This window comes from Ceratotherium simum, chromosome 4 (genome assembly GCF_057802395.1).
Source record: "Ceratotherium simum simum isolate JZ-2026a chromosome 4, ASM5780239v1, whole genome shotgun sequence".
In the NCBI taxonomy this organism is placed as follows: Eukaryota; Metazoa; Chordata; class Mammalia; order Perissodactyla; family Rhinocerotidae; genus Ceratotherium; species Ceratotherium simum.
The window spans coordinates 40,726,553-40,747,004 of NC_141903.1; the positions used below are offsets into that span (position 1 = coordinate 40,726,553).

The 20,452-nt window shown below is 53.3% G+C and overlaps 2 protein-coding genes across 18 annotated transcripts in view; one reads left to right on the plus strand and one right to left on the minus strand.

The window, feature by feature from the left end:
• JADE2 (jade family PHD finger 2) overlaps positions 1–15,013 on the minus strand; it is a 53,034-nt gene extending 38,021 nt beyond the window's left edge. For 4 of the 17 annotated variants that reach the window (XM_087429797.1, XM_087429795.1, XM_087429796.1 and 1 more), the window contains exons 1-5: positions 13,395–13,542; positions 9,486–9,669; positions 6,472–7,928; positions 4,404–4,461; positions 2,251–2,339 (exon numbers count right to left, since the gene is read on the minus strand). In XM_087429797.1, coding sequence (XP_087285923.1) covers positions 2,251–2,339; positions 4,404–4,461; positions 6,472–6,516 — 192 coding nt within the window. In that variant the 5' untranslated portion in view covers positions 6,517–7,928; positions 9,486–9,669; positions 13,395–13,542. Of the gene's footprint in view, positions 1–2,250; positions 2,340–4,403; positions 4,462–6,471; positions 7,929–9,485; positions 9,670–12,647; positions 12,765–13,120; positions 13,201–13,394; positions 13,543–14,284; positions 14,582–14,971 lie in introns of those variants that run through there. The other 13 variants (XM_087429783.1, XM_087429781.1, XM_087429787.1 and 10 more) reach the window with 13 other exon arrangements.
• Positions 12,222–15,187, plus strand: LOC147917269 (uncharacterized). Its single transcript, XM_087430328.1, is given in 5 exon segments — positions 12,222–12,459; positions 12,697–12,954; positions 12,957–13,639; positions 13,932–14,099; positions 14,990–15,187. Coding segments are annotated over 5 exon segments (1,545 nt in total).
• Positions 15,188–20,452: the final 5,265 nt, after the last annotated feature.

Below are 20,452 nucleotides of genomic sequence, written 5' to 3' on the forward strand. Positions count from 1 at the left end.
GAGGAAAAGCTTGTCCTTGGCGACAGTTCAAGGCACAGAAGACTTCCTCAGCCCTCCTGGAGCCCAGGACTTGAGGGCGAGTGTCTCCTGTCAAACCTCAGATCCTCCTGCTGAGGCTCCTGGGGCCCAAACCCAGGGCCATGCACAGCCAGGCCCCAGCAGGGCTGGGCATCAACACCCTTACAATGGTTTGACTCTATTTTTAGGTGGAGCAAGGTTCAAAGGCTCTGCTCTGGAAAACCCAAGAGGCAGGGGAATTTTCAGCCCCATGCAAATCACTCTTTCCCCTCGGCCTTCACTGACACCTGTTTCCTCCCAGCCAGCGGCCTATCCTGGGTGTAGATGGCAGCCCTGCCCCTGGGATCTTTGCAGTGAGAGGGGGCCCCTCCTATTGCTGGTGCTTGGAGGGAGCAGGGAAGGAGAGTCAGGGGACTGAGTCAGCCCCAAAAGTTCCACGGAACTTCCCCTCCCTTTTCCAGCCTGAATAGCTGCTGAAAGCAGGAGGCAGGTGGGATTCTGAGAAAATGGGCATGACAATTCCTGCCTCCCAGGACCAGGAAGACACATAAAGGTGGCTATTGTTTTACTAATTCAACCATAGCAGTTGGGGAGCCTCTGTGGGTCTCAAGATGGGGGTGGAGGTGGGGGATAAGGGGCGGGAGGGGATTGAAGGCTGAAGGAGTAGAGTGGTGGTCCCATGGGCTCCCAGGGCCCTAGCACACTCTGCCTCCTACTTTCCAGTGCACTTGAGCACATCCCATCCACCCACTGAGCAGGGCTAATCCACCAGGAGGGCACTAAGAGCCTCAAGAACTGCAACCTCTCATGCCTACCACCGCCCCCCCCCCCCCCCCCCCCGCCAGTCCTTACTGCATTCCAGGAGATATCTCCTTTCATCTCCACCCCTCCCCCATGGGGCCAAGGGAGAACACTATGTTGGGGGATGGGGATGGGAGGCATTAGGTCTGAAAGGTCCACAGAGGGAGGGTCCTAGGGTAGGCCAGCTCCCAAACAAGGTGGAGGAGGCAGACAGTCCTTTTTCAAATGCAAGGTTGTGCGGAAGACCCCCATAGGGGCTGGCTATCGACAGCTATGCCAGGACTGCCCCTGCGGTAAAGGCAGGGAGAGGAGGGCACCAGGCTCAGAACAAAGATACCCTCCTCCACCCCATGCCAAGGGGTCTGCCCCACAACTCTGGGCCTTCCCACCCTTGGCACTGTTGGCCCCAAGAACTTCAGGTCTTGGCTATATAACCTTGAGATCCTCAGTTTCCTTACTATACACGAGGACTAAGAACTCTGGGCTTTTTTAAGGATTAACAAAGTAAACCATCCAGCTCTGTGCCTGGCTGTTCTAGAGGCTACAGAACAATGTCTCTCTTAAGGGCCAGATTCAAAACTGCCCCCTTCTCAGGCACTCAATGCTCCTGCAGCCTCATCTGTGCCAAGGGCTCTCTGAGTCCAGTGCAGTGCTCTGAAGACCTAAGAGGGAGGGGCAGGCCCGAGGCTGTGAGTTTTCAGGGGCTGCAGGAAGCAGGATCCCGCTGTCCATTCGCCTACCCACCCCCAACCCCCAACCCTCTTCTCCAAGGCTCCAGAGCCATAAACACCTCTACCTGCCACAAGAAACAGCCCAGGGCAATGTCAGGAAGGCTTCAAATGCAGATGCGTGTGAACTGTGCATAAGGAGTGAATGACTTAACCAGATGACTCTGAGGACTTCACCCCTCCATCAGCGAATCCTGTCACCCTTGGCTCAGCCTCCAAAATGTCCCAAGTCCTACTGCTTCTCACTCCACTGCCACCACCAGGTGCCAAGCCACCATTTCTCTCCTGGATAATTGCAAAAGATTCCTCCCTGCTTCCACACCTGCCCCATATTCCCTTCTCTTCAGAGCAGCCAGTGGGACCTTTTATTAAAACATCCCACTACGTCATTGCTTATGATCCCTGAAAGGCTCCTCCTCTCGCTCAGATCAATAGGAACATCTTTACAACAACCTACAAGCCTATGAGGACCTACAAGGCTATGAGAACTGGCATCCCCACCCCCCTCCTCCCGTTCCTTCTACTCAGCCACACTGGCCTCGGTTCGCAATGACTGTGCCCTCCACCAGGAATGCTCTTCCCCACCCCCTGCAGAGCTCAGGTGCAGCTCTCACCCTGCACACCCTCCCTCTCCACAGGTCTCTCCTCCTGCCGCCTCCCCACCTCTGCATCATCTTTCTCCAGGACACTTGTCACTACTCACCTCTGAGGGCTTCTTTTCGTTCTGCCGGGGCCAGCCCGACTTGGTGCTGCTGGGCAGTTTGGAGCATCTTGATGCTGACGTAGCGTGACCTGCAGGGAGAGCACAGCCCATGAGGTGCCTCTGGAAGGCCCGGAACATCACCCACCCATGTCCAGTGATAGGAAGCCTGTGAGGAGAGCTCTGGCTTGAATGTTCAGAAGGTGGCGAACTCTGTGAGAACCTGGTGGACTCTCTCTGTTCTGGGCCTCTCCACTGATGAATGGGGACATGATGCCTCCTCCACTCAACCAACCAGAAGGGGCTTCAATAAAAGGCAGTGACCAGGACTCAGTATTAGCTTACTGTGTGACCCATGACAAGTCCCTTTCCCTCTCTGATCCTCTGCTTCCTCCTTGGTGAAGGAGGGCTACAATAAGCCTTCCACGGCCTCTCCACCCCTGCCCCAGGTTAGGCACTCTGGGACAATGCCCAGTGGGAATACAGAGGTCAAACAGGGCAGTGAGAAGAGTGCTGCTCTAGAGTAAACTCATAGACCAGGCTTGAGCCCTAGCTCAGCCACTTACTAACTTTAGCTTGTCACCATGGGCAAATAAATGACATAATCTCTCTTAGCCTCAGTTTGCTCTTCTATAAAATGAGGGCACGAGAACAACTGTCTTCAAAGGGTTGTTGAGAGAATTAAATGATAGGATGCTGGGAAAGTCTCAGCACAGTTCCTGGCACAAAGGCCTACCTCAATAAACTTTAGCTATTATTATTAGGGTCCAAGGCCCTTGCTGGATTGCAGGCTGTGGACTCCACCCCACGGGTCAGAAGAGCAGCAGCCATGGGTGGGTACAGTGGTGGGGGCTGGTGGGAAGGGAGTATGCCTCAGCCTGGCCCAACTCTGATACAGCTACAGGGCTCAGCTGCCCAGGCGCCCACCCTTGCAGGTGCCTGGCCCTCAAGGGTTCCTTTGCCTGCAATCAAGTTAGAAGCAGAGAATGCGGTTCTTCTTGGCTCTACTGAGACAGGCCGCAGGCAGCGTGGTTTGCAGCCACAGAGAGCCAGACGCTGTGATCTGCTGCCGCAGGGAGGAAGGGCTGGCCAGGTGAGACACCAGAGCCAAGCTGAACTAACAGACCCAAAGGTCAGTGAATGAGACCTGGAGGTCGGGAAGGAGCTGCGCCCTGACCGGACATCCTAGTGTACCCGTCCTCAGGCTGTTGGGGGTGGGGACGGAACTCCGGGAGCTCTAAGGGCTTGGAGATCTCCCTAGTCCCAGCTGCTCACCACATACGTGAACAAACTGAGGTCTACGGTTGCAGGGCTCCAGGTCCGGCCTCCCTGGCAATGCAGCCTCCTCCTCAGCCTGGGGTTCCATTAGGATGCACAGCTAGGGAGACTCCTGGCAGCCTATCTCTCCTGCACAGGGCAGAATGGAACTCCTTACTCCAACCAACTCCTGCAGGCCCAGATTCCTGGGGCATCTCAGTAGAGCTGCCTTCTAGTACCAGAGAAAAGCTCTCACCTTACACAAACCTCCCTTCTCTCCCCCAAATTTCAGAGAAGGCTCCCTAAGCCCCATTTTCTCCTTGACAATGCCCCCCACGTCCCAGACATCCAATTCACACACCCAACCCACACAAAAGTCTACCTCTGAGATTCTATTGCCAAGATCCCATGAAGGTCAGACTCCTTCATTAATTTCTTTGGCAAACCTTTCCTGAACACCTACTATGTGCTTTGCTAGCTGGGGATACAGCAGTGAGCAAGGCACGACCCCTCTTATCAAGGAGCTTACCACTGGTTAGGAAAGGATACTTATCAGGGAATTATAATAAAGAGTGATAGGTTTTCTATCTGTTGGGTAGAGACCTCCCATTGGGCCCTGATGCAACAGGCGGACCAGAGAGAGAGGGATGTGTTCCTAGCAGCCAGGAGCAGCATAGGCAAAGGTCCAGAGGGGAGTTGACCTATTCCAACCAAAGCAAAACACTGAGACCTGAGGTAAAGGTGAGCAGAGCAAAGAGGACGGCAAACCCTGGAGGCCACGATGGGACTTACGCTTTCATCAACACTGAAACCACGGGCAGCCTCCCCCGACCTGGGCCCGTGGGCCTGATAATTAGTCAAATGCTTTCCCTGTAGGAGCCCCAAATGGAAGGCCTTACTGTCGGTGGTGTCAGAGTTGTCACTGCTGATGGAGTATTTTCGCCTCTTCTCTTCCATCTGCAACAAAAGGCAGGCCCCATTATACTCACAGGCGGCTTGGAAAACCCTCAATCTCTCAGAAAATTGCCTGATAACATAACTCCCCACACTCACCCCGCTGCAGCAGAAGAATGAGAACAAGACCCTGCCCTAGATCTCTCCTCACCCCGCCACAGGGGCCCTGAGGGTGGGAGAGGAGGCTGCATCTCCCACCTCCTGAGCCTAGAGCCTCAGAGGAACAGGAGCCTGGCTCAGGATGATGTAGAGGGAGGGCAAGGGGAGTCAGCAGCCTCAGACTGAACAGCAACTAGGACCTGCCTGGCCTCAGCTTCCCCTCAAGGTGATGCAGACCTACCCGAGTCCACTCCCACCACAGCTGCAACTGGTGCCCTGCTGGGTTGGGTGCGTAGGAGGGAAGGCAGAGGAAACAAGACTGATTCTTCAAGGAGGACCATGCTATCTGAGTTGAGGGACAAGCCTGCCCAGACAGCACTGAGGGCACATCCTGAGAGTGGCGGCCAGAGGGCTGTGGAAATGGGGTGGGGGCAGCGAGGCTCCAAGCTGGGTCCACGAGACACCAGGCCCAGGGTGACTGGTCCTGGGCTGGGCTGCCCTCCCTCCCCCAAAGCTCTTCTACTGCCCTCCCTCCCCCAAAGCTCTTCTCCAGATACAAGTACAAGCCAACTTTATCTTCACCGCAGTATTTAACTTCAAGGTAAGACGGGCAGCTCTCCCACACCGAGCTCATTCCTCCATCACACTATGTCCGCTATCTCATGCTCCCAACAACCTGGTGAGTTGTGAGCTATTACCTCCATTTACTGGGGAGGCTCAGTGCCCTGTCCTGCTGGTAACTGGCTGACCTGGGATTTGAATCCTCGTGGTCTGATCCCTGAGCCCACACTGAGCTGCCTTGGTGCCCTCATCAGCTCCTGCCTGTTGGAAGTGCTTTTCTACCATTTCCTCTAATCCTGCAGAGTCCTGGGTGGCAGAGCCTGTTCTTATCCCCCTTTTGGAGGGGAGCACACCGAGTGGCTTGTTAACCTGTTTCATAGCTAGTCAGTGGCTGAGTCCTGATGTGAGAACTGATCTAAGGCTTGGGGCCCAGAGCGCTTTCCACCATGTCCCTATTAGTCTGGAACCTGGTCTGCTTCATGACCCACAGCAAAGCACAAGGAGCCAGTATCCATAGTGAGAAAGCGCCACTGCCCAGCCAGCCCAGCTACAGGCCAACCAGGCTCCCCATTCCCACTTGGGATCCCATCTGCCACCTGCTGCCACCCCAAGTCTGCTCATGCCAAGCCCCGGGGTACCCCTTATGTTACTGTGGTTCTGCAGAGACGAGGGAGCATTAGCTGTCTAAGACAGTGCATGACAACTCAGATCTCTGAATGACCTCTTGACCTCAGCCAGGAGGTTCTCTCTACCCCACTGTCCCCCAACAGCAGGATCAAGATGACAGGAAGGTTCACTGGGGCTGCTTGTTGCCCAGCTCCAAAGGTGCAAGCAGAGTGCTCTCCAGAGGACATGGAGGTACAGAGGGATGCCTGGTGGTGTGAGCAGCACGGATGCAGGGGAGGCATGAACGAGAGCTAAAATTGCTAAGCATTCGCTGTGGTACGGGGAAGGGGATGCCCTGGTATCCAAAGACCTCACAAGACCCCTGGAACAGCCCTGGTGCCAGTGGGCATGACGGCTGCTTCCCTTTTGCAGGTGAGGAAAACGAAGCTTGGACTTGCCCAAGATCGCAGTGCTTGTAAGAAGTCTGTCTGACTCAGGAGACCTGCTCCTAACCTTTAGACTTCCCTGAGTCTGTGCAGCAGAATGCAAGTGGCCCAGGGGCCCAGGTCACGGACTGAATGGGGCAGTAATGCTCCACCACCCACAGCTGCCCATCCTCACTGTCCTCTGAGGTCTGAGTGACAAAGGTGACTATAACAGAACCCTGACTCTGGCCTACATCTTGCCAACCCAGCCCTGTCACGGGTAGGGTAGGAGCAGAGGGACAGGTGCTATAAATGCACCCACCTGTTTTCTCCCGCAATCCTGTACATGAATTGCATTTCTCTTCATTTCCAGCAAAGAGGGCACTTCCAAGCCACGGTCTCCCGTAGCAGAAAAGCAGGAGCTCCAGATTCAAAGGGGACGAGTTCCCATCCTAGCTCCACCCCTCACTAGACCAGGGACCTTGGGAAAGACACACCTCCCAGAGGACACAAGCTGGATCTGGATTTTTACATAAATCTCTTCAACTTAAAATGTTGGCAACTGATTCAGAATTTTTAAAACACTTTGAGAGGGCCAAACTAAACACATCTGTGGGCCAGAATCAGCTGGTGAGAATAAATGAGCGCAGCGTAAAGCCCTTAGCACAGCAGCTGGCTCTCCATATAGGTGCTGGTTATTAATACCACAGCAGCCTTGGGCCAGGTGAAGAGTCCTCCTACCAGCGCCCACCCGAGGGGCTCCTCAGAGGGGGCAGTGACTCCGTACAGTCATGAAGGCCCCCTGTAACAGCACCCCTTGACTGCCAACGCCCTTCTCATAATGCTGTTTCCTGCTGCCCAGGGACCAACAGGTGACCTGTCAGCATGCAGCCCTGCACCCCATCCTCAGCCAGCTCCCCGTCCACCTGCCCTCCATGAAACACCCCAGAGTTCTCCTGGGCAGGGTGTTACTAAGGGAGCAGATTTTGTAGTGGCTTAATTGGAACAATAACTAGGCTTCAGAGGGAAGCCACTGTTTTGTGAGCAAAGCTTCTTTCCTTTGAACCAAGTCTGTTCCAAAGTCCTCCCTGCCTCCCCACTGTTAGTGGCTAATGAAGCTCCAAATGAGGCCTGGGCTCCCCTGTGGGACAGCCCTTTGCCCCATCAACCCCCGTTTCTAACCCAGCCAGGGGGACAGGGAGGACTCCTTTACCAGAGCTGAAATCCAGGGCTGCAAACGCAGGTTGGGGTCGGGGATGCCAAGACTTGATCTTGGCCTCTGGTTTCCCCTCTCCCCTGGTCCCTCCTCCAATCTCTCCCAAAGGAAGGTCTGCTCTGGGAGAATACCTCAGCATCACAAGGCACTTGCTTTTTGGGACAGAAAGTGCTCCTGAAACCCTACCTACAAAAGATGCTCTAGGAAAGAAAGGGTCCCCTTTTCCTTCCATCTGCACCAGCCCATTTGCACCTCCCACGCCATCCCAGCATGGAGACACAGATTGGAAGCTCTCCTTCGGGAGTGTGGGTGTCCTAGAGTCCCCTCAATGGAGCAGCAGCCCACAGCCTCTCTGTGCATCCTCTAGCCCACAGCCAACCCTTGGTAAGTCCAGTGGGCTCTCCCTCTGGGACACACAGTGAATCCATACACTTCTTTCCCCATCTCTACCGCTACCACATTGGTCCAAGCCAGTCTCATCTCTTGCCTGGACTGCTCATTCATCTCCCAGCTTCCACTATTGCTCTTCTGTAATCTGGGATCCACACAGCAGCCAGAATGATCTTCAAAAAAAAGGAAAATCAGATCAAGTCATGCCTCTATTTAAGATCTTTCAAAGGCTTCCTGCTGATCAAAGGACAAAACTCAAGCTCCTGACCACAAGACCCTACATGATCTGGCCCCCGCCTACCTCAGCAAGTTCATATTGACCACTGTCCCCTTCCCCACTACTTTCCAGCCACCTTGGCCTCCTTTCATTTCCTGAAACAAGCAGATGGTCCATGCTTCAAGACCTGTGCACAGGCTGTGCTCTCTGCCTGTAATGTTCTATGCAGTCCATGCATGTCTGACTTTTCATCCTTCAGGTTTCAGCTTAAATGTCAGAGGTCTATGCCAGGTAACTTATCTAAAGAAAGCCCACCACCCCGATATCCAAAGTCTTCAGTGCATCCATCACAACTCGTTTGTTGATCTATACTTGTTGAATGTCTTCCTCAGGAACGTATGTTCCATGAGAGTGAAGAGCACATCTGTCTGGATCCCTGCTGGAGCCCCAATGCCCTCCTTGCGTTGTACCCAGCACATAACAGGGCTCAGTACGTATGGGGTGCTGAGTGTGCTCTTGTCTCTCCCTCTAGAAGTGTGCGGACCACACAGCCCAGCTGGCCTGCCTGCAGCTTGCGGGAACAAATACCCCAGCCGAAGATTTCGTGCTGTTTTCACAGCTCTCCTTCCCCGTCTTAACCTCACACATTCTCCAGGAGGCTTTATTTGGTTGGGCTCCTGGCTAATGACCAATGTCAACTCAGTAATAGGGCAGCAATTTGGTGGCAGATGTTTTCTTGGCAGCACCAGCCATTGGTCTTAGTGGGGGCCTTGGGTCTGGACTTGAAACATCAATGCCCAGCGCCAGCCCCCTTTAAAGACCTCTCCGCAAATAAACTCAAATAAACACCCTGGGCCTCCATTAACGCCCTTCCAGCTGACCCTGGGAACAGTGGGCCTTTCAGGCTTGCCACTGCAGCCGCTCCCTGGGCAGTTAAAACACCCCAACCCGGCCTCTGGCCTCTCCTCTCCAGGGGCCACCAGGCCTGCCCTGCCCGCCACCACGCACAGCAGGATTTCGTCTTCCTCCTTAAAAAAGGGGGAAAAAGGCTTTCAACCAGGCAATTTACCATTCCAGACACAATCTTTCAAAGAGAAACAAAAACTCTCCCTGTCTGAGGCAGACCGCTAAGGCGTGTGTGTAATAAGATGCTAATACAATTTAATGATATTTCGGCTGGAAAACGTGTCCTCAGAGCCTCCTTGTGTCGAGAAGGCCAGACATTCAGAAAACAAGAGCTGCACACTCTTAAACTGCTTTAAACAGGGGTCAGAGCCCCACTCTTTCCTATCTCTCATTAACTTTAATGCCGGCTCAGGGACAGTAATTGCCACTACAAAAACGATTCTGTACACACAGATCCTCAAACTTGCTTCTCTAAGCGCAGGGAAGCCTGAACCCTCCTCTGACACCCATCATTGCCCACCTGCAATCCCAAGTGTCCCAGAGGGCCCCCAGCTCCCTAGAACGTGCTGCTCACACCCTCCCTCTAGACCCAGTGCTGGGGACATACCAAGGAGATCCTGGAGAATGAAAGGGGCTCTGTCTACTTTGTCCTTCAGCACCTTCTCACCCTAGTCTCCACCTCAGAGAGGGCAAATCTCAGTCCGCTCGCTCCCATAGATGGCTGCCCACTGGCAACTGCAGGGTCCTTCTGATCCCTCCTTCAGAGAAGGGAGTTGGCTCTCTGGCCTAGCCTAAAAGGGAGAGAGCAAAGGTCAAAGCTGCATTTGGGGCCTCTCCAGGTCATTAGTAGTGAGAGTTAGAATGGCTAATACTAATCCAGTGCTTACGACATGCCTGGCTTTGGGCTTAGTTTTCTTTATGCAATATATCGCTTAATGCATACACTCTCCATGAGGTAAGTAGTTATTAACCCCATGTGCAGATGAAGAAACTGAGGCACAGAGCGGTCGTCACAGCTAGTGACTGCACAGCCAGCATTCAAACCTAGGCTGTGTAATTCCAAATGGTGTACCCCTCCCCGCTGGGCTACAGTGCACAGGCCTGCAGCTCTGGAGTCGGCTGGGGTACTCCAGATTCCTATGGGTTGTCGAAGAACTTTCCTGGGTTCCTAAGCTTTGAGCCACATGGTAAGGGTCCTACGTGGAGGACAGGGCGAGCCAGGGGTACCCCTCCTCACGACTCTGACCTGGCCTCCCCTCAGAGAATGTAAAGGGAGAAATGTGAGGCCGCCAAAGAGCCTGCTGGATGAGCTGTAAAGAATCTGGACGCTTCTGGAAGCGTCTGACCTGAGTCCTGAGTATAAGACAAATACCTCCCTGTTAATGGGAACACGGGTTAACCAGAACACCCTGCCCCCAACCTCAAGGATACGATGTAGAAGTCAGCATCAAAGGCCTAACCTCAAGCCTCTGGGGTGCCCCTGGGGGCTGGGAACCAGCAGTCCCTCACCTGTCCATGAAAGCTAAGTGAAGATTTCTGACAGCCTCTTGGATCAGTGTTGCTGGCCATTTAGCCAGGCAATTTAGGGAAAGGAAAAGCATGTTGGATGGGAAAGGTTCTGGAAACATTTGCTGCATCCTGAGCCCAACAACTCGATCCTTAAACACTTCATCTCCAAAAGTGCTGGTGAGACCCTTGGCAAAACAGTTTCAAAACCAACACTCCCGGTGAACCCTGCTGCCTGGGGTGAGAACTTCCCTCTGCGAGGCATTTGCTGTGGAACCAAAGGCTTTTCCACTCTAAACAACAGCCAACAGCACTTGGGACAACTGAGACGGCTCCAGATCAAACAAACATCCCTTTTTTTTCCCTACCATGCAAACTTTCTCAATAAATTATTCGCCCACTTCGGATCAAAGCCTGTTTTTGCAGCCTGTGACCTAAAAAGCAAATAGCATCTCTTAAACATGAAAGCCCTCCTCCCTGCCTGGGTTGGCTTTATTACTCATTCCTTCCCCTTACAGTTATTCTGTTGTTATTTTCCTCCTCTGCTTGCAAGATTGCCCTGCGAGTCCCAACCTGCCTGAGGAAGACGGGATAGGAGGGATGGGGCGTTCACTCGGGTGAGAGAGGAAGTAGGGTAGGGGAGAAGCCAGCACCCTGGGAACCCAGGAAACAAGGCCAGGCCCGGTTGGCAGCTCCCTGCCCGGTCCTTTTGCCAAATGTCCTACTGGGAATCTTACCAGTGAAGAGAGGGAATTAATGCCACCCTGGGAGGAGGGGCCAAGGGCCCTCCCCCGTCACCCTCCTGGCGTCACCCCCCTAGCCCCCGGGGCGGGACTCAGTTTGCAAACATTTAAAGGGACATCCTGACAGCTTGTCTAAGCTCAAAGCTCAGGGCTCCTGCCGCTGCCAACAAGGACAAGGCGCCAGGTCAGTCGTGCCCGCTTAGCTCCTCCCCACCCCCTCTGACAGTGCTCAGAGTGCAAGCATGATGCCTCTTGATGACCCCCTGCAAACTCAGCTCCTAGATAAAACTCTGTGTCTCGGAATCCTGCAGTAGATGAGTTGGGGGTGCTGAGCGCGGGGGCAATGTTTGGAAATCTGCACAGACCACAGTGGCCGACTGCAGCGAGCTCTTGGCACCAAGCAAAGGAAATCACGGCCCTTTCTGCTCCACCAGCACCGGGCACGAGACCTGCGTCTAAGGTGGTTAAAAAAATAGTGTCCTGTCCCGTGGCAGAAGCTAAGGGGATTGGGAAGGGGGTGGCGCGCGCGCACCTCCAGTCTGCCCCTGGAGGCAGTCCGCGGGACCGCAGGCTGGAGGCGCGCCGGCGTGATTCCGACCGCGGGAGCCGGGAGGAGGAGCCGGAGGTGGCTGCGGGGGGCTCCGGCCCAGGCAAGGGAAGGGCAAGAGGTGGTTCGGGCCAGGGGCGGCGGCGGGAGGTGGACTGGATGCTCGGGGCGGGAGGATGGATTTAGGTGAACCAAGTGAGGGCAGCCAAGCCCCTTGGGGGGTGGGCAGGTTGTGTGTAGTGGGGGGCAGGGTTGAGGGGGGGGTCCTGGGCCTCTAGAAGCTAGAGTGAAGCCTTCCTGCCTGTCTCGCAAACATCCTTATCTTCCGACATAACAGCCACGAATCGCTAAGCTGACGCGCTCTCATCCTTTGGCCTGGAGAAGAGAGTGTCTGAGGGCCCAGGGATAGGCGGGAAGGGACCGGAGGGAGCCACAAGTCTGCACCCAGGCGGGGAGGAGGCGGGCGGGAGCTGCTCTGCAGACGCAGGCGAGTGGGTGGGAAGGAGGGAGGGAGAGAGGGAGGGAGGAAGGAGGTGAGGCCGGGAAGATGCCACTGCCGGGGGCGGGGCGGGGCCGGGGATCCGAGAGAGGGACTGCAGCCGTGCTTGGTGGGGGCGGGGGCTACAATGTCACTCATTTGGGGGTCAGGTGTGTGTGTCCCAGCGTGGGGCAGCCACTTGCCTACATCTTCCTGGTACCACCCAGGGCTCAGGGGCGGAGGCGGAGGGCAGGGCACTGCGGAACCGTTCCCGGAGCGGGACGCGAACCGGCAGAGTTGGAAGAAGGTAAACAAGGGCCACGCCCCCTGCCGTCGCCCCGCGGGCGCGCACCCGCCGCTCCGGCCGCCGCCGGTACATTTCCACTCTCCCAGCGCTTCTCCCCCGCCGGACTCCCGCGCAGCCCTGGAGGAGGGCCTGCCCGCGCCCCCAGCCCGCGCCCCCCAGCGCCAGGGCTGCGCACCCTCCATACTCACCTGGACAGGGTGTCCCCCGCCCTCCAAAAACTGTGTTTAATTTGTGCAGAGCCTCCGCGCCCGGGAGCTGAGCATGCTGCCCCCGCGTGCAGCGCCCGCGTGCACCCAGCCCGGAGAGGGGGCGACTGGGCGGAGGCGGTGGCCTCCGGAAGGTGTCTGGGACCGGACCCGCTGCACGTGAGCCTAGTGCGGGGTCATGTGCACCGGCTCAGCCCGGTTCGGCGCCCGGACGTGCTGCGTATCAACAAAATGAAACTCGAGGCGACAGGAGGGCAGATAGCTCCGGGTCCTCCGAACCCCAGTCCCCGGCCACGCCACCTCCCCTCCACGCCAGTCTCCCGCCGCAGCCCCTCCGCCCGGCCGGAGCCCGCGGGGCAAGTTGCAGCCCCGGCGCGCCCCCGCCCGCCCGCGCCCCCTCGCCGGCCCGGGGGCGCTTTGCCGCAGTCATTAATAAAGAAGGTCGCCAAGCTCACCCTTCCAAAAGTTGTTGTTGCATGCGCCCCTCTCAGCCTCCCCGCAATGTACTCTTTAAAACACGACTGACCAACATGCGCAATCTCTCTCCCCTGTGCTGTGCATCCCCCCCCCCCCCCCGCGCTGGCTTCCTAGAACAGGCAGCCAGCAGGAGAGAGAGGGAGCGAGCGAGCAAGAGAGAGAGGGAGCGAGGAGCGCTGGCAGATCTGTTGCAAAAACACAAAATAACGCCGTGGAGATGCGCAGGGCCCATTGCTGGGGGCTGGATCTTACCTTGTTCCGCGGTGCCCTTCCGAGGGCCGCTGCCCTCGGCTATGCGCCCCGGTGGGGGCCAGCGCGGGAAGGATGCTCCCGAAACCCGGAGCTCCAGGGGCCGGCGCGGGCGGGCGGGGGGCGCGCATCCATCCGGGGTCGCAGCGAGGGAGGCGGCCGGGTCCGCGACGTCCCCGGCCCCGCACCCCTGCCGGGGACGGTCAGCCCGCCAGACCCAAGCCCTTGCCGCTAGGAGTGGGCGCAAAGTAACTCCATGGAAGCTACTCACGCCCCCCAAAAATAGCCTCCAACTGTGATGGCCGCGGTCGCCACCATTCACCAACCCCCCTGTGTATGTTTCTGTTTCTTTTTAAACCAAGACTTCCTTGTGATCTCTTTAGAAAAAAAATGTGTTGGGGTGGGGGTGGGGTGGGGTGGGGGCGGGCGGGAGGAGCGAGGGAGGGGGAGTAGCCACTTTTTTCTTATTCACTCTGATCTCCACTCCTGACACCCCCCCGTCGTCCGTCCCCCCCCCAACGCCCAGTTGTTTCGCTCCAGCAGCGGATCCAGGTAGCGTTGCAGGCCTCGGGGGGAGGGTGCCCTGCTGGGCCGCCTGCCTGCCTGCACCTCGGGCCCGGACTCCCAACGGGCTCTGGGGTGCCCCCAGACCGCCTTGTCCCCAGGGCCGGGCCCGAGCGGCGGCTGCGCCCGTGCAAGTCCCATCAGGTCTGCTCACACTTCACACACTCACACACATACCCCGCCCCTCCACTCTCTCACTCACACTTTCTGCTCACACTCCGCCCCCTTCGCGCCCCAGACCCGGGCGGCGCCCCCCGCAACGTTAAAAAAAAAAAAAAAAGGCAAGCTTATACTTAAAAAAATCTTTTGGCGCCATATTAATGACGTACTTAAAATTTGCCATTTCTCCCTGCGTCAAAAAGACGTTTCTTTGCAAATAACAGCCTGAAGGCGACACTCGCGGAGGGAATGAGGTTTGCACTGAGCACCCCGCCTCCCGGGGCTCCAGCGCTGGAAGACCCTCGCCCTAGGCCCTGCTCCTGACTCGCTGGTTTAAAAATGCGATTCGAATAAATCGCGTGGCGTTCTGCAGCGCCAGAAGTGAGCAGAAAGTGCTGGCAAGAGCGGAGGGGAGGGGCGCGCGCTAGTCTGGGGGAGGGGGCGCGGCCCTCCTCCCCCACCCACAGCAGATGGAAACTAACATCCCGGGCGGGGGAAACTTGAAATTGTGGGCGACCTCAAGAAAGGAGGGGCGGTCCGTAGAGAGGGTCCCTCTCGGGTTCGTCGCCCCCTCCCCCCTCCCGGGTGCCTCCTGGCGCCGAGCTCTGCCCCGCATTTCCGGGGGGTGTGGAACGCAGTGATGGGTGGGTGGGTGGGTGGCTGCTCTTCCTGGCCCCAGTAGGAGTTTGCCCCAGAGTATCCCCTTCCCCTTTTGCTCGTCCTTTCCACTCCCTCTAAAGGGTTAAAAACCAAGGGGCAACTTCCAAGGGCTGGTACTTGGCGAGGAAGCGGGGCGCCCCTATCCCCACCCTTCGCCTCCTCGCCCCTCCTCCTCCGGCTCCACTTCCCGACTTGACCTTGTGGTGCACAAACAGTGCGCTCGGATCCTCGCAGTTTCTGGAAGAAGCTTGCGCTCGCCGGGCAGGCGGGCTGTCGGGCGGCTCGCGGGCGGTGGCGGGGCCTTGGGTCGGTTCCCGGAGCCGCGGGCCACACCCACCCAACCCGCTGCGCCCGTCGCGCTCACCTTCTCTCGAGGAAGGAGTAGGGCTGGCCTCCTGGATGGGGAGGAGTAGGGGGCAAGCTGCAGCCTTCTCCGGATGCTCCCAGTTGGGGAGGGGGTGGCCTGGTTTCAGGCGGGGTTTGCGGGGGAGACTTGGGAGCCTGGCCCAACATCCCCAAAACATCATTGCCAACTTTATTTCCCCCTCCCTTTTGGCTGCCCCTCAAAGATGATCCAATAATTTTTTTAGCTCACCTTTGGCTTTGAAGGCACGTGGGTGAGTTGTGAAGTGGGACAGGAACCTCTTTCTCTCTCCAAGACTGAAGGTTGTTTATTCTTTCTTTCCCCTCCAGCCCCTTCCATGGAAAGATATTCAATTTACACAAGATGACATTTATGTGACAATTAAGAGGATTCCCCGATGGAATGTTGTGAACACATTTGCTTATAGGAGAAATAAATCTAATAATAAACAAACGCATAATCACAGCACAAATCCTCCGACAGGGCAAATTGTCTACACAACAAAGAGGGAGATGATGGATGCTGAAATAAGCACTTTTTGCAACAAGAAAGAAATATGAGCTCAAAGGGAGCCAGTGCAACATTTCTCTTCGTTGGCCTTCATTCACAAACTCTGGGGAAGCTTGTCTGGCAAGATTGAGGGGCTGTGGGTATCACCTCCAACTTAGACCCGGCTCTAGCTCTTAGCGGTCAGCTGGTTTTCCCAAGCCCAAGCTCAGTGCCTGGAAACAGATGTCGCCAGCTGTGTGTAACAAAATGGTTAAATACCTGGGTTCCAATCCTGGCTCTGCAGTTCAGAAGCTGCTTGATGTGGGCAAGAGGATGAATCCTTCTCTCTGGGTCTCTTTTTCTTCTGTAGAATGGGATGGTGGGAGGGTTCCTGAGGCCTCATGTGTATATTTCGGCACATATACATCTACGTATATATGTACATATACATGTTATATGTGTAAAGCAGGGCCTGGCTCGGAAAGCACGTGCATTTTGGCACTTTCCCTGGTGCCTACATTTGGGAATGGTGAATGTGCTCCCTGAAAGCTCTTAACACTGAAAAACTGGGGGACAATGATGTCTGTCTTACCCTCTGAGTACATCTACAAGATCTTCCAGCATGGGCAAAAGGGAAGGCCGGGAGAAACAACTGTTGATAGGTGGTCAGCTTCATGGTTGAGGTCCAGATGACAGTCTCAGCCACACATCTGAGGTGGCGGTGGAGGCACAGTCCAAGGGACTGCCCTGGTTGGGTCTAGTTGCAGAGGGTGTACATGCAGGAGAGGACTGGACAGGCTCCTCCTCTTAGCTGTCAGGATCCCATGAACCTTGGCAAGCAATTATAAAACGACCTAGAGAGATGGAAGAGGGAGGGGATGACCATTTATAGAGCGCCTGATCTGTGCTGTATGCTGTGCAAGCCATCCCGTCTCATCCTCACAAAGACCCCACCTTACCTATCCAGAAAGGTTTAGTAACTTACCAACAGTCTAGCAAGTGGTGGCAGAACTGGCACCTAGTCCAGCTGCCCCTGAGACCTGTGTGTTTTGCATTTTACCACACTGCCAGAAATAAAAAGTCTTAGTATTATTGGTTTGGTTGGGGATGGGGGCCTTTTTGCTGTGTTGGCAAGAAAGGATTTAATGGGAAGCACTCTGCCTCTGAGATGGTTCCCTGAGTTTGGGTGAAACCCAGGCCCCCTAAAGAGTGCTTGGAAGGTACTTCTTGTTTAGGACTAGAAGCTCCATCAGAATCCTTGGGTTCCCAGAGCTCTCTGCTACTGTTTAAGGTTAACCTTAGAAATGTAAACAGAATGATAGCAATAAAACTAATGATAACTCCTTAATCTTTATTAAAAGTCTCACAAATCATTCATTAACTTTTTACAGAAAAAAAATGAGAAGAAACGTAGGGTTCTCGGAGAGGTAATCATTCATTTTTTCCAACAGATATTTATTGAGTGCCTCCTGTATGCCAGGCACCATTCTAGGTGCTGGGGACACAGCACAAACATGACAGACAAAAATGCCTACTCTCTTGGAACTGACTTTCTAGTGGAAGGAAATACACAATTGAAAAAAAAAGTTAAAAAAAATATTGTATTTGAAGGTAAGTGCTATGGAGAAAAATTAAGTAGGAGAGAAGGATAAGAAATGTGGGGATGCGATTTAAATAGGGTCCTCAGGGGAGAGCTCACTGTGAAGGTGGCTTGGAGGGGAAGGAGGGGAAGGACTAAGCCGTGAGGGCTGATGGCGGAAGAGCATTCTAAGCGAGGAGTTGTTAACCTGGAGACCACAGACACCCCATGCAGAGGTCTGTGGATAGCATTCAGGCAAAAAAAATTATATCTTTATTTTCACTAATTAAAATTTAGCATGTTCTTCAATTGTGATTGCAGTCAGCAAATCCCAGTGATATTAGCAACTCCTGTGACGTTGTTGCTAGTAGAAATCACAGATATTTTCATATCACGTTATAGTTGCAGATATCTTAAGATATCATTACACTCATCACTACTTCAAAATTATGCTGCTAACTCTTGTAATTTAATGAATTAATAAGAAACACATATATTACTATATTACACATTTAAAAATATTTTGAGAGTTGTATTTCAATATGAATGGTTTTCTTTATAATTTATGTAACTTATTTTATGGATTTAAAGATAGTATATTCAGGGGCCAGCCCTGTGGCTTAGCGGTTAAGTGCGTGCGCTCTGCTGCTGGCGGCCCGGGTTTGGATCCTGGGCGGGCACCTACGCACTGCTTCTCCGACCATGCTGAGGCTGCGTCACACATACAGCAACTAGAAGGAAGTGCAGCTATGACATACAACTATCTACTGGGGCTTTGGGGGAAAATAAATAAAATTTACAAAGATATTTGCAGACCCATTTTCAAAAAAAAAAAAAAGATAGTATACTCAGAAGGAGTCCACAGGCATCACCAACTGCCAAAGGGGTCCATGGCACAAAATAAAAAGTTAAGAATCACTGTCTCTACAGAGACACCAGCAAGTGCAAAGGCCCTGAGGCAGGAATGTGCTTAATATGTACTGTACAAGGAAGAGATTGCATGTAGAGCATTGTTAGGAATTTAGCTTTTGCTAGGAGTAATATGGAGGGTTTTGAGCAGAAGAGTGACATGATCTGCTACTGGATTTTACAGGTTATTCTACTGTCAGATGGAGGACAGACCAAAGGGGGCACTGTAATAAACCAGGCAAAAGATGATGTTGACTTGGACTAGAGTGGTAGCCACTAGAGTGGTAGCAGTGGAAGGGGTCAAATTCTGAATATATTTTGAAGATAGCTCTGACAGGATTTGTTGATAGGGTGTGAGAAAACAAGAAGTCAAAGATGACTACAAGAGTTTTACCTTGAGCCAATGGAAAGATGGAGTTGCCATCTGAGATGGGGAAACTGTGGAAGGAGTAGGTTCCTGGGGAGGATAAGGAGCTCAAGCTTAGCATTGGACATGTTAACCTTGAGATGCCTATTAGACATCCAAGTGCAGCCATCCTGTAGGCAGCTAGACACAGGAGCCTCAGCTCCTGGGCAAGGTCTGGGCTGAAGATATCATTTGAGAGTGATCGACAGGTGGATGGTATTTAAAGCTACAGGGCTGTTTGAGATCACTAAGGAAGTGAGTGTAGAAAGAGAAGATGTCCAAGGATGGTGCCCTTGGGCACTGCAAAGTTAAGAGGTCTGGAAGATGAAGAGGAATCAGCAAGATGTTGTTAAAAAAGGAGCATCTAGACATTTCTCCAAAGAGACACAAATGGCCAATAAGCACATGAAAAGATGCTCAACATCACTAATCATTAGGAAAATGCAAATCAAAACAACAATGAGATCCCACCTCACATCCATTAGGATGGCTACTATTAAAAAAACAGAAAATTACAAGTGTTGGCAAGGATGTAGAGAAATTGGAATCTTGTGCACTGTTGGTGGGAATGTGAAATAGTATAGCCACTGTGGAAATAGTATGGCCATTGCTCAAAAAATTTAAAATTTTAATTTTTAATTACCATATGATCCAGCAATCATATGGTATTTGGTAAATCATATGAATTACCATATGATCCAGCAATTCCATTTCTGGGTATATACTCAAAAGAATTGATAGCAGGGTCTTGAAGGAATATTTGTACACTCATGTTCACAGCAGCATTATTCACAATAGGTAAAAGGTGGAAGCAACCCAAGCATCTGTTGATGGATGAACGGATAAGCAAAATGTGGTATATACATAGAATGGAATATTACTCATCCTTAAAAAGGAAGGAAATTCTGCAATGTGCTACAACGGGGATGAACCTTGAGGTCCTTATGCTAAGTGAAATAAGCCAGTCACAAAATGACGAATACTGTATGATTCCACTTGTATGAGATATCTGGAGTGGTGGTTGCCAGGGGCTAGGGGGATTGCGGAGATACTATTTAATGGGTACAGAGTTTCAGTTTTGCAAGATCAAAGAGTTCTGGAGATGGATGGTGGTGATGGTTGCACAACAATGTGAATGTACTTGATATCACTGAACTGTACATTAAAAAATGGTTGATAGTAAATTTTATGTTATGTGTATTTTACCACAATGAAAAAATTGGAAAAAAAATTAAAAAGAAGCAGCAGTGGGCTGGCGCAGTGGTGTAGTGGTTAAGATTGCGCGCTCCACTTCAGTGGCTTAGGGTTCGTGGGTTCAGACCCCGGGCACAGACCCACACACCGCTCATCAAGCCATGCTGTGGCGGTATCCCACATATAAAAAATAGAGGAAGATTGGCAACAGATGTTAGCTCAGGGCCAATCTTCCTCACCAAAAAAAAAAAAAAAAAGAATCAGCAGCCTCCAGAGAGATAGGAGGAATATCCTGAAAGCCAAGTGAAGAGAGTTTCAGGAGGGGGGAAAGCCCTATGTCCAAAGCTGCAGCGATGGGGGAGGGGTCAGGTAAGATAAGGACTGACAATTGATCATTAGGTTCAGTCACATCAAGGTCACTGGTGATCTTGACAAGAGCCAGGGCAACGGAGTGGTGTGAGCAAAAGCTGGATTGAGTGAGTTCAAGAGAGAGGGGGAAAGTTTGCAGTAGTTACAGATTGTTCCAAGATGCTGCCTGAAAATGAGTTGTTCTCTGTGTGTATGTATGTTTACAGAGATGGATAATCATGTATTTGTAGAAATTCAATTCAAACAACGTTTGTTGAGGATCTTCCAGGTGCTAGGCATGGTAATGGATGCTACAGATACTGAGAAAAATAAAACACATCACTGCTTTCCAAGAGTTCACAATCTGCAAACAGATTGTGGACACGTGA